Genomic DNA, 13,258 nt, shown 5'->3' with positions numbered 1-13,258 from the left:
CACGAGAGAATGCTATAGTCAAGTTCCCAGTCCATCAGATACCCGTTACTCAACTAGTGTGAATGCGAACCCGAAATTCGATAATTTTTCTGGGATATCGATAGATATTGGGAAATAAAATAAAAAAAATTGTAGAAAAGTTTGTCGTGACCGGATTGACAACTTTAAGACGTTAAAGTAGGATTGGCAAAAATCGATAGAAATTTAAACGACTAATAAAATTATGAAAAAAATATACAATTTTTCAAAACTGTAAGCGTGGCAGTTTTGTGCGGTTTGTGGGCGTGGCTACATGAGTCAACAAACTTGCGCTGAGTCCTTTGTCTCTGGAATCGGCATACTAAATGTCAACCTTCTAGGTTTTATAGTTCCTGAGATCTCAACGTTCATATGGAGAGACGTATATGGCTAGATCGACTCGGCCATTGATCCTGATCAAGAATATATATACTCTATATAGTCGAAAACGCTCCCTTCTGCCTGCATACATATGTATAACCAACATATGAAGCAGTGCATGTAGCCAATTGAAAGTTGACAGTTGGCTGTAGCTGATGGAATTTATGTTGTAGCTTCAGCTGAAGAAAATACTAAAACAGTATTAGTTTTTTTCTTTTCCATTAACACATGGTGTGTTGAAGTATACGAGATCTTGGTCTTATAGCTAAAGTAAAAAAAAAAAAAAAACAATAGAGAACGCTAGAGTAGTAGTGTAAAGGAAAAATTTTACTTTACTCGATAGGAATATTATAACGTGGTCAAAATATTTTTTTTAGTATATTTATAGATATTGCCAAGACAAATACCAAAACAGTAAAATCAAAAGTAGCACAATTCTTAAGCAACAGAAGTTAGATTTTTCAAAACGTGTTAAAACAAATGTTTCCAATGTCAATCTGTTTTGCGAGAAAATATATTTTTCAAGATTTTAAAAACGTTTTTCAATTCCTTGAAATCTCTTTTAAGTGGACCTTCGGATTTTGCAAAATGATGTGTCAATATAAATGTACTCTTAATTAGTATTTTGTAATATCTTTTGTGAGTGATGTTAACTTCCACCAGGCAAAATTTTTTTCCTTTTTAACGCTCACAGTTTTTTCTCCTTATTTTAAGTATGCAGTCCCTTTTTTCCTGTTCTTTTCTATTTATTTAAAAAAATCTTAACGTAATGATTTACCGTTTGTTTCCACTGTTCTATACAAATTTCCAAACATTAATTATTGAGAAGAAAACGGTGGGAATCATTTGAAATTGACATTTGGAACAGGGCCGATAAATAAAATATATCTTAATAGTTCTGTATTCGTTGGTAGTCGACCTTATACCTTCATTGCAGGCTCGCTCTGCACGATAGTTCTTCATAAAAGTACAATCGATAGTAGAGTCGATGAATATGCAGAACTTTTAAGATACCAGCAACTAGTACACTTAAGAGAAACGGAAAAGGTTACAGAGTATTATAAGCGAGTGGATAGAAGATATTTAAGGAACTTTCAAAATGCAATTAATTAATTGTTCTTGGAATCTGTCTTCTAACAATATTTATTAAAAACAACATATCTCTCATTCAAATAGACAATATTTCCAGTGAACATAAAAGTGGTAGTGACATATTCCAATAAAATACTCCCAAGAGAGAAGTATACAAAATCGTAAACAGTGCATACACATGTGTAAAATACAGACTAAATGGGCTGAACTCTTAAAACACACCGGTAAAATTAGTTTCCTTAAAAAGTGTTTAAGACTTATTGTTTTCTTAATCCTAGAAGATTACAGCCCAACACGGTTGAATAATATAAACATAATAGACAGAGTGTATATATTGCTCTATTCGCTTAAAATGAACACATATTTGATATCATTTATTACAATAATTATTTTCGCTAACGGTATAAATGGAACTTCTGTGGATACAAGTAATAAATTATTGCTGCAGAAAGCGAATGACTTCAACTTAATATCGCCTGCGTTATCACAAAACTTATCAAGGCAAGTTTTCGCATTAAAAAAATGTACTTATTCTATTATAAGATCATATAATTTCTTTAAAATAATATTAAAATATATTTATTACATATACTGCTACATCACATATTTCAAGAAGCAGTCAATTGATTTCATATGTATACATTTATTATGTTCTAATAACTATCCAGTTATATCTGGTTGGAAACTGCTTTTACCTAAACCTGAGAAGCATACATACAGTCGCCAATGTTTTTATAAATCGATTACATAAGTGGTTTAATATTTTTCGTTTGCTACACTGTCAGTTGTAAATAATTTTCAATACAAATTTGGAAAAGGCTGCAAAGAAAAGCGAAGACCTACATACATATTTATGTATTCTTAACTAGCCAGATATATCTGGTTGTGAACCGCTTATTTCTAGACCAGTTAGGCATGCCTACAATTGCTTGAAATGCTAAATGGATTACATAAGTTGTATATTACTTATTGGTTTCTTTACTGTCAGTAATATATAATTTTCAATAGAAATTTGGAAGACGCTGCAAACAAACAAGCAAAGACGTACGTGCAACAGGTATAACAGAGAGGCCTGTAATCTGCAAAAGCCATTATAATAACCGTTACTCGTAGAGTATAAGGGTATACTAGATTTGTTGAAAAGTGTATTACTGGCAGAAGGAAGCGTTTCCGACCATTGATCAGGATCAATAGCCGAGTCGATCTAGCCATGTCCTTCTGTCTCGATCTCAGGAACAATAAAAGCTAGAAGGTTGAGATTCAGCATGCAGCTTCGAGACACAATCACGCAGCGCAAGCTTGCCTCCAAATGTTGCCACGTACACAAACCGGATAAAACTGCCCCTTCCACAGTTATGCAAAATGTTTTAAAATTTGTTCATACTTCTATTAGAAATTTACAAAATTTTTATCAATTTGACAACAAACTTTTTGCCACGGCCACGCACAAAAACTGCCCATAACTGCCTCGCCCACAACTATGCAAAATGTTTTGAAATGTTGTCATTTATTTGCCAAAATACTTTTTCCCAATCTAACCATGAGAAACCGCAGAAAACTGCCACGCCCACACTATTGAACAATTTTTAATTTTTTTATAATTTTAATCCCCATTGATATTCAAATAAAAACATTAAATTTCGCGCTCGCGCTTGCACTAGCTGAGTTAGGAGTCTAATAGTTGAGGACTCGACTATAGCATTCTCTCTTGTTTTTTATTTTGCTATGCTATTTCAAAAATGATTGTTTTATTTATACAATAAAATTTATTTCGCTTAAAGTTCCTGAATGGAGATACGTTTCGAAAATTGAAAAAAGTCAAACCTATTTAGTTGAGCGGCACTGAATACCCGTCGAGGGTATACAAGATTTTTGAAAAGTACGTAATAAGGTATAGCGTTTCTGACCTTAAGTATATATTTTTGATCCAGATCATTACCCGAGTGCAGCTAGCCATGTCTGTCCGTCCGTATGAACATGAAGAACTCGGTTACCATAAGAGATAGAAAATTAGGATGAACAATATACATTCTTATAATGCCTACATTAAATTTATTTCAACACAAGCACAAGCTCAAAGAAGCTGGGTTTGGAAATATCGAATTTTTGAAATTTAAAAGCTGGAATGTTTGCCCACCAATTAGTTTTTTTTTGCTCACGTCCAGTTTTTGAGATATGAATTTTTGAAAAAGTTCGAAAATTTTGGAAGATCGTAAATTTCACTTTTTTCAATTTTTTTTTTTAAATCGAAATAACATTGTTTGCCCACCCTTTAGAATTTTGAAAAAATGTATACTTTAGAAAATATAAGACATTCAAATTTACCTCGGTCTACTGAGAGAATAAAGCGTTTGACCATCTATTAAAACAAAATATTATCAATTAACAATGTTTGCCCAACCATTATTATTAGTTTTAATCGTTTGCCCACCCTTAAGAATACCTTTAAAATTTTTTTTTTGTTAGCCCACACTTTAAAAATAACAAATTCCATTAGCCCACCTCTTAATACTAAAAAATTTCGTTTGCCCACCCTTAGATTAGATTAGAAAATTAGATTTAAACGTTTTCCCGTCCTTTAAAATTATTTTTTTTCGTTTGCCCACTCTTAAAAACGAATAATCTCGTTTGCCCACTCTTAAAGACGAATAATCTCGTTTGTCCATCCTTTAAAATAAGTTTTTTTCGGTTGCCCATCCTTTAAAATTAGTTTTTAACGTTTATTTTCAAAGGTTGGGCATAAGTTTCTTATAGAACATTTTTATTTTAAATCATAATTTTTTTTAAACAAAAATTTACAAATCTCGTACTTTTAAATTAATGCTCTTAACGGAATGTTCAGCTGTGCCATTTCTCGTTTTTCTGCGACAGTAACGTTATCATCGAATAGGGCCAATGTGATATTTTCGTCTTCCAGGTACTATAAATAATTACATGTCTTTTTGAGCACTTCCATTAAAATCCTCTCGTCCACTTCTCTGTAGTTGTACATAGCCCGAATAAATTGAAAGTCTCTATTAGGAGCTTCAACGGCCAACGGGGATCCAAACCACAATTGTATATAAAATTTCACTATAAAAACAGACACATCACGCAAATACTTTTCTTCGTGTTTAGTTAAACGGAAGACTTCTCGAAAAAGGTATAGCTTCAGTGTATAAATTGCCTTAGACATCCAGCGAGCATGATGCATAGGGCCAGGTGGTCGGAAATTATGGCATTTCGGAACTATTCCCAAAAAGAGAATTGTTATCTCGAATAGTTCGCGGTAGTCATTACGTGCATTATCTTTTTTCAATTGACATCGACAGAAATCAATAATCTGATTCTTTTCTTTGTTTATACGTGTGCCGACATAATCATTTAGTATACCAAATTTAAAGAGTTTTTGATCAATTTTGGCACATGCTATTTGAAATCGTTCAAAAAGAGGGACACTAACGCATGAAGATCCAGCACTTGATTCAAAAGCAGCTCGTAAATATAATTCACATATATGATGACTGCTTGGAAGATAAAGCAAACTGCGTTCCAATAACTGTTCTAACAAAACTGCCGAACCATTAAATCTTCCGGAATTGAATGCAGTTGTATCAAGACATCAAAACAACGATTTTTTCCAAAATTCCCCACTCTGTTAGCATGTTGAAGGTTGCACGAGATATTTCATCGCCAGTGGATGCAACTTGTTTTGGTACTTCCAAAGTTGTTCACCATCTATATATATGAATATGATATTATAATTGGTATTCTTTCGACTTTGTCTCGACCAGTCAATTCTGGGAGCATTTTTCCATCTCAATGTACCACTGTCAAATTCAACTTTTTCCAAAATTATGTGAACATTCAAAGAGTTGCAAGGTAATTACCAATTTTTTTTCCTATTATCTTCTCGCAGCCGCTGCAAAGTTCTGGTATTGAATGCGTATCAACAACCGCAGAAATCAAATACATAAATGCCTTATTGGAAATCTGCCATTTGACCAACGATGAAAGAACTCGGCATGTTACTGCCTCTTTTTTTAGAGGATAATTCTAAATCTGAACTAGTCCACATCTTCTTTAACAGCAGACAAAACATCACTGTTGTCACTTTCGAAGATCTAATGCAAGATTATAACAAGAAATTAACAACTAAAGAGCTCGAATATTAAAAATTATGACAAATCTGCCATTTGACCAACGATGAAAAAACTCGGAATGTTACTGCCTCTTTTTTAAGAGGATAATTCTAAATCTGAACTAGTCCACATCTTCTTTAACAGCAGACAAAACATCACTGTTGTCACTTTCGAAGATCTAATGCAAGATTATAACAAGAAATTAACAACTAAAGAGCTCGAATATTAAAAATTATTACAAGTTGTCAAAGAGTATACAAAGAAGTACCCATTTAGCAGTAAGAAATCGCTTAACAATTAATTAATAATAAATCATTATATATTTTAAATATATTTTATAATATAAAACTAAATAAAGAATTTTAAGCAAAAAATACAGCATTTTAGCCAAAAAATGCCTATATCAAACTTTTGGTTAAGAAAGCATTATCCGATCGGGCTAAAATTTTACAAATTTAAGTTTTACACCAAAACGAACAATTTGTGACCATGAGACCTTTAATTTTAGATTTTTTTCTCCATACAAATAAGACGAAACCTACTGCACAAATATTAAGTGAGTCAATGCTTAAAAGTGCTTTGTTAAAAATAAACCAATAAATAAAATAGTACACCATAACACAAAAAATTAAAACACATTTGAATGGAATCTATTATTTTATGGCAAGGTGGAGATCGGAGCAAATTACTGAAGATATACAATTTTTTTTAGCTTTAGAAAGTTTATTTCGAGAAAACAATATCTTTGTTTGGTATAACCCAAGGGCGTCGCCAGGGTATGGCAGGGGGAGGTGGACAGCTACCCCCCTGGACCTAAAAGGAATGTTCAAGAAATTTCATAACTCGCTGTCTGTCACGTAACTTACCGTTGTTTATTTGCACTATGTACTGTTCTTATTCTCTTAGTCAATCTACCTCCAATTCTATCGATCTGCTTTCCATACATAAGCTGTTTGATAAGTGCTTTTTTAAGAGTTTCCAGTGTTGGAAGATGAATTCTACTATCTGCCAAAATATCCGGCTGCATTAAAGAGATTTAATTTACGAAAATAGGAAAAACAATATATAATAATAATTAACATATGTGAAAGAATATCAACACGTATTTTAAAAACATGGGTCAACAAACTTGCGCTGCGTCTTTGTCTTTAAACGTTTACGTTCATACGGACAAACGGACAGGTGGACATGGCTAGATCGACTTGTTATTGATCCTGATCAAGAATATGTAAATTAGTTAATCACTCTAGTAACTATAATGATTAGGTAATAATGCTTGACGTTTAACGACCCAATGAAAAGACGGAGTTATTATTTTTGTTATTATTTATTTAAGGAGCGAGTTCTGCAGCTTTCGAATGCCAAATTTAGACTGAAGCTACAAGTGAAACCGCTACACATATCGTAGCGGCCACGCAAATATGCTGTGTTTGCCGACTATGCAGCGACGTTTAGCATAATGCTTACTTAGCAGAATGCCGTTACTATCGCTTATTTTATTTGGCCGTCCGTGGACGTTAGCTTTAGTTAACTACTCCCCCTTCAAGATGGAGGCCTCCCTGATTTCAGCAATGGCCACATTCAACTGCCTTGCAGATCTTCTGGATACACGACGCCGACACAAATGAGCAGACAACATATTGACACCAAAACGGCTACTACTCGAAGACGGCGATCAGCGTCAATTTCCTCCTTGAACATCCGAATTGTCTCCAGGTTACGTTTATTAAGACGATGAAGGTACGGGAGACTTAGCACATTCTGGTTAGAGGTAACGTTCGACAGGGGGAATTTTTCTACTCCCGGAACTCGGGTCTGAACGCTATTTCGATTGCTGAACGAGGTCTCATTTATCGTAGCGTGCTGGGCGAAGGTTATGAGGTGCGTCCCGTGTACCCAGATCTCAGTGATGTTGTCTACTTGCACCTTGGCGGCTTTGTCGTTGGGGATGACAATCCTGTCATCCACGTAGGTTTTTTGGTCTAGGCTCCTGGGTTGCATTTCGCAGTGCGCCACGCCGCCAGTGTGGATATTTTTGGCACATGAGCTACTCGATGACAATCCGTAAAAGGCGGTGCTGGTAGATGCGGTGCAATTCTTGACAGTGTGGACTTCGTTATCACACTCTGCGACAATGTTGTCGGTGATTCGAGGCATGGCTCCTTGGTGGCTAATGGGGAAGATAGTAACTTTTTTGCAAGTAAACTAATTTTAGGAAATGTAATTAAGAAGTGCAATGATCCCAATCCCACTGGACTGTGGGACTTTCACAGACGACGCAGACATAAGGTCCCCTATGGGGGTGTTGGTGGGCTCCTCAAGCCCAACTGATTTTAAGTCAGCATGGTCGAGAATGTTTGGGCTAAGTTTTGCAAGTGTCACAGCCAACATTAAATTTTGCAGCTCCATCATGAGCATTCAGTTTCTCGCTAACAGCGTCACATACAAATGGCTGGTGTCAATTTGTGACCCTTTTTGTCGTTTTGAGAATTAAGTCGATTGTGGAGGTTAGTTGATTAATCTGGTTCTGAACTTTAGTGTTGATTTCTATCTGCCAGAAAGTCTAGGCTCCTGGCCACCCCGTGGTTTTGTGCCGAATGCATCGAACAGATCACGGACGTGCACCCAATCCACATTCATGTGTGACTGTGGGAATTTTTCCGTTAAGGCAATCATTTCCTCCACCACGCGCGCCTATTCCGACAGGTTTGCGGTGTGCCTTACGTAGGCAAACTCCTCCCATACCAAGATCTGTCCATCGACAATGGGGATGTAATTGGCGCGCGTGTAATCGGTTATGTGCGCCGAGACCAGGTACATAGATAGGAGAAGTATAAATCCGGTCCTGTGTGTGAAAATTTTATTGATATTTTTGTATCTTATGCGGATGAAACCCACCACCAAAAACTTACTTAATTACTATGAGTGGCACTGAATATGGGTGAGCCACTTGAGGTTGTACTTATGGACCACCCTCCCCTTAATGAGGACTGTGATCCCCATGTCCGCTTCGACAACTCTTTCTTCGCACAAAGGCGTAAGTTTGTTGCCGAGTCTTCGGTTGGATTTGACCAACACCTTCTCCTGTGGCTCATCGGGGTGCGCTTAGACGATGTCAGTCGGTAGACAACCGAGTGAATCGACTTATTGTATTGGGCCAACATGATTAACTCTATCGTGTCGTCTATTTTCATGCACCTGGCGTGTTCCAGTAGTGTGCTATGGAAGCGCTGTGCAATGGTGGTGCATTCGCGATCCTAACACCATAGTTGTTGGAAAGCATAGATGTAATTGTGTGTAATTTAACGATGGTTCGTTGTCGTAGTAATCATCTTGACCCTTGGAAAGAAGTTCATGTGCTGAAGCAGCGCTGGTTTCAGGTCCTCAATGGTTCTCGAGCTAATTGGCTGTACGACGGCAAATTTGGAAAACTTGTCGATGCCAGTGAGGAAAAATTTTTTGTCAGTGGAGAAAATGTCTATACCAGCATTTCCCCTGTGTGTGATGGTAAGTTTAGAGGTTGATTGTCAGTAAAGATGTTTATATCTTTGACCCCATACAAGCAATGCCGCAGCCTAGCTAGGCCCCATACTATGGCCAGCAACTCCCGTTCGTTAGTTGCGTAGTTGTCTTCGCTGTCCTTTAACGTTTCTAAAATCATCGCTAGGGCGGCCTGTCTTGAGATAGGTCCGCTCCTATACGGAACGTTGAAGCCACTGACGATAGATCAAATGGCGTCATGTAAAGCATAAAGTCTATCGACGACAAAATGTTACGCAGTTTATGCTAGGCTTCGGAAAAGCGCACCTGGATGCTACTCGACCTATGCGTGCTGACCGTTCCATTTCCGCCCTTCAGTATTTCTGAGATGGGCCTTGCTATGGCAGCGAAATATCTAATCCATCTTAAATCTCTAATCCCATCTCAAGGAGATCATGTATCTGCTTATTAACGAAATCAGCTACCCCCATGGGATAGGGGTAAAGCTTGGCGTAGATAAGCTTCTCGCTTACCACTTCTCGCAACCACTGAAGTGTTGTACGGGAGTGCCCCGTTGGGACTTAAAAGGCCATCTTTCTGGTTCTAAACATTTTTAAAAAAGTGCTCCGCAGCGAAGCGGTCGAGTGTGGGCAGTCTATGTCCGTGAAGTTTACGTCGGCGCATGTGTGGAAGGAAATTTTCCCAACTTCCGTGCCCAATTTAAGCTGGCCGGAGGCCGGCAAATCGATGCCCCAGCCTAGCAAGTCGAGAAAACTTGCTTTTTCGTTGAATAGCGCGACAAAGCACTTTTGGATGACATTAGTTGAGCCATGTATCGAATGCACCCTCAATGGTGTGCTAACCGGACGGACGCCACGTAGGCCCAGACGTTATGTGGCCTGATAACATTTTTTGACGCGCCGGTGTCGATAAGGAAACTCATGTCCTGCCCCGCTACTCTTCGTCTGATGACGGGTAGCAAGGATTCACCCTTAAAAAATTGATGTGCGCTACCGCGACTTTGTTGCTCAGCACTGCGCTGACCGGGCTGGCCTTGCTGTTTGTGCTGAGTGCTAAAGTGCGGGTTCTATGACCCGCTTGATTGCGATCGGCCTGCTGATTTGGTCTAGCTCGCTGATTGGCATTAGCCCTCTGCTCTCTCTCTTCCATGCCTTTCGCGAAGCTGGCCGCGAAAGCATACCTGTCATGTTTCGATTCGACCCCTTGAGCGAGTGCCAGAGCCAGAGGCAGATCCCTCGGTTTAGCTGCAATGAGAACGTCTGTGAGGCTGCGCTTTAAACCTGACACGAATTTTTCGCAAAGTTCCTTTGCTAAGGCTGGCTCATATGACATGTTGACTTTATTAGTCAACAGCGGTTGTTTCTTGCCCACCTCATCATAATATTTCAGCAGAGGTGTGCCATTCTGTCTGAGCGTGGGCAACTCTTGTTCAATAACGTGAATCGGCCGCTTATGGCTGTAAGGGAAATCGAGACGACTTATGATTGCATCGGCGTTGTGTCAAATGAAGCTAGTTCATCATCTGCGGTCCCTGTGACCTTGCTTTTTATGATTATAACAGCCTCGTAATGGCGCGCGGTGCCATAGTGCGGTCTGAAGAAGCGATAATCCATGTGGGCTGCCCGTTGCCATCAAGCCAATTTCTCTTGTACCCCTGCGAATTCAGGTAAGCTCTTGACGGCATCTAATGGCTCGTTACACCCAGCATCGCTTGTTACGCGTGTAATCGCTGTAATAGCAATTCGACTTTGTCAACCAAGTGCTGGTATGCTTTGGCTTGTTCTGCAAAGGTAGCAGTAACAGCCGTACAAACGGCACCAGTTGTTCGGATGGTGATGGGGGAGACGAATTTGTATGCCTTGGGGCTGGGACACGGATGCGACTATCACAATCGGAGTGAAGGGTGAAGACATGGGTTTCTACGTAGCCAAAGCAATTTCAAGCGAGCCTCTTGAAGGGCGAGGCAACTATGTTGCAAAATTGAACGGATTGTGTTATACTGAGAGATGGTCCAAAACGAACGAAACAAAGGCAAACGGAAAAAAAGTTATGCCCACATGCATTTCATGCGTCGCTCGTAATGCGTAGTCAACAAATAACACTCTTATGTCAACCTAGCTCTCAAGCCACTATACTTGTATAAACTTTTTATATTTTCTTTTTGGCGATTCTTGCAAAACTACGCGTTCAATTATCTTTAGTTATGTTTAGATTATTGCAAACTTAAAACACAGTTTAAGTAGAAAGTCCCACTTACAAATATGCTGTGTTTGCCGCCTATGCAGCGACGTTTAGCATAATGCTTACTTAGCAGAATTCCGTTACTGTCGCTTATTTTATTTCGCCGTCTGTGGACGTTAACTTTAGTTTACTTGTATACTTTATATAGTCGGAAACGCTTCCTTCTGCCTGTTACAAACTTTTCACCGAATATAGTATACGAGTATATACTCTACGAGTAATAATTCTAATAATTTTAACAATACTAGTAAGCACATAATCATTAACAACTCAAAATATATATATTTATTATTTCAGTTCACGGACACGGCGAACCAGTGAGAATTCTTTTCGTATAGTTGGAATTCGTTTGGAAGACGATACAGTAGAAACTAAAGACGGAATACCAATTGTGTTAGTAGACAAGGAACAACAATTTCGAGTGTTTGGTAGCGGATTAGAACAAAATACAGCTATAACGTTTACAAATGAAAAAAACGATTATGGCGGTCCATGTCTAAAGCCAGCTACTGATCTTTTTACACCGATAGAAGTATCCAGCGATGGATTTTCAGCACTTTACTCAGTAAAGTTTCCATCATTTATAAATGAATTTTTTATTTGTGCCAAAACAGCTGAGAAAACGACAAATGTAAGTTTTAAAGTTTATTTTTCTATAAGGTGGTGTTGAACTCCTATTGCCTTATAATTAATTATTGCTTAAACACACGGCTTTATTAAAAAATTAAAACAATAAAAAATACCGATAAAGAACCAGACAAGAAAACTATGATTTGATTTCATATTAATTCAAATATACTAATTATAACCGTTACTTGTGGAGGAAAAGGGTATACAAGATTCCTTTTAAAGTATGTATCAGCTTTTCCGACCATATAAATATATTTATATCTTTGATCAGGATCAAAAGCAGAGTCAATCTGGCCATATCCGTCTGTCCGTATGAACATCTCGATCTTAGTAACAATAAAAGCTATAAGGTTGAGATTAAACATACAGATTCTAGAGACGTAGACGCAGCTCAAGTTTGTTGACCGTTTCTTTGCTGCCACGCCCACCTTTTTGAAGAATGTTTACATTTTTCTTCGTCTTACTGTTTGTCTTGCAAATTTTTATTTGTCAACTAAACTGTGGCCACGCCCCTCCATTCAACTACAATACGACGGTAACGCTAACACTTTTAAACAATTTTTAAATTTTTTCTCGTTATACTCCCCAAAATTTATCGATATCCCCGAAAAATTATGAAATTTTACGTTCGCATTCCCACTAGCTTATGGTCGGGGAACTCGACTATAGCATTCTCTGTCGTTATTGCTCAAAAATAGCTAATAAATAAGATTAGCCAAAGATCGATTTGGAAAAACGCTTATTTTGTTTCTACCAATATACAAAAAATATTGAAATTTCTTGTTCACACTTACGGCTGTGTACAGGTATCTGATATTTGGAAAACTCGACTATAGCATTTTCTCTTGTTTTGAGTAGTTTCTTTTGACCATTTTAAGCAATTTAAGACTTAACTGAATGGAATTCAGACTCAGTTTATATTTTTTTTTTATGTGAAGAATACTTTGCTATCCGAAATTTCTATAAATGGTCTATGTTTTAAAGCGCAGATCTCTGACTTCAAGGGCTAAGAAGCAATAGGCGAAGTAAATTAAGCTTTGAAGAATACCCAAAGGGAAAGAGGGAATATAGAGAGTAATCAGATTTTTGAAACGTAGTAACGGACGATATAAATATTCTGGATTGTATCAGCATCCGAGTCAATATAGCAATTAAAACTATTGCTATACTAAACTGGGAGCTCAAGTGCTATCTGCTTTCTATTGTTTTATCTGTCTTTTTCAATAAACCAATAAAATAATTTCCGGATGCTCAAATACTGTATTAGGAACAGA

General features: G+C 37.5%; 1 protein-coding gene and 1 long non-coding RNA gene across 4 annotated transcripts in view; both read left to right on the top strand.

Moving 5' to 3' along the window:
* Positions 1-1,326: 1,326 nt before the first annotated feature.
* Positions 1,327-13,258, top strand: part of LOC27209144 (unextended protein) — a 52,689-nt gene continuing 40,757 nt past the window's right edge. Inside the window, exons 1-3 of one of the 3 annotated variants that reach the window (XM_039292779.2) lie at positions 1,331-1,715; positions 1,770-1,992; positions 11,652-11,985. In XM_039292779.2, coding sequence (XP_039148713.1) covers positions 1,670-1,715; positions 1,770-1,992; positions 11,652-11,985 — 603 coding nt within the window. In that variant the 5' untranslated portion in view covers positions 1,331-1,669. Of the gene's footprint in view, positions 1,993-11,651; positions 11,986-13,258 lie in introns of all 3 variants that reach the window. The other 2 variants (XM_039292781.2, XM_039292778.2) reach the window with 2 other exon arrangements.
* LOC120284473 lies at positions 2,555-6,250 on the top strand. The gene is made up of 2 exons (XR_005543748.2): positions 2,555-4,633; positions 5,390-6,250. It is a non-coding gene; the product is annotated as an uncharacterized LOC120284473 (long non-coding RNA).

Source organism: Drosophila simulans, chromosome 2R (assembly GCF_016746395.2).
Source record: "Drosophila simulans strain w501 chromosome 2R, Prin_Dsim_3.1, whole genome shotgun sequence".
Classification (NCBI taxonomy): domain Eukaryota; kingdom Metazoa; phylum Arthropoda; class Insecta; order Diptera; family Drosophilidae; genus Drosophila; species Drosophila simulans.
Note: the sequence above shows the minus strand (reverse complement) of the source record. Positions and strands in the feature narration are given on the sequence as shown.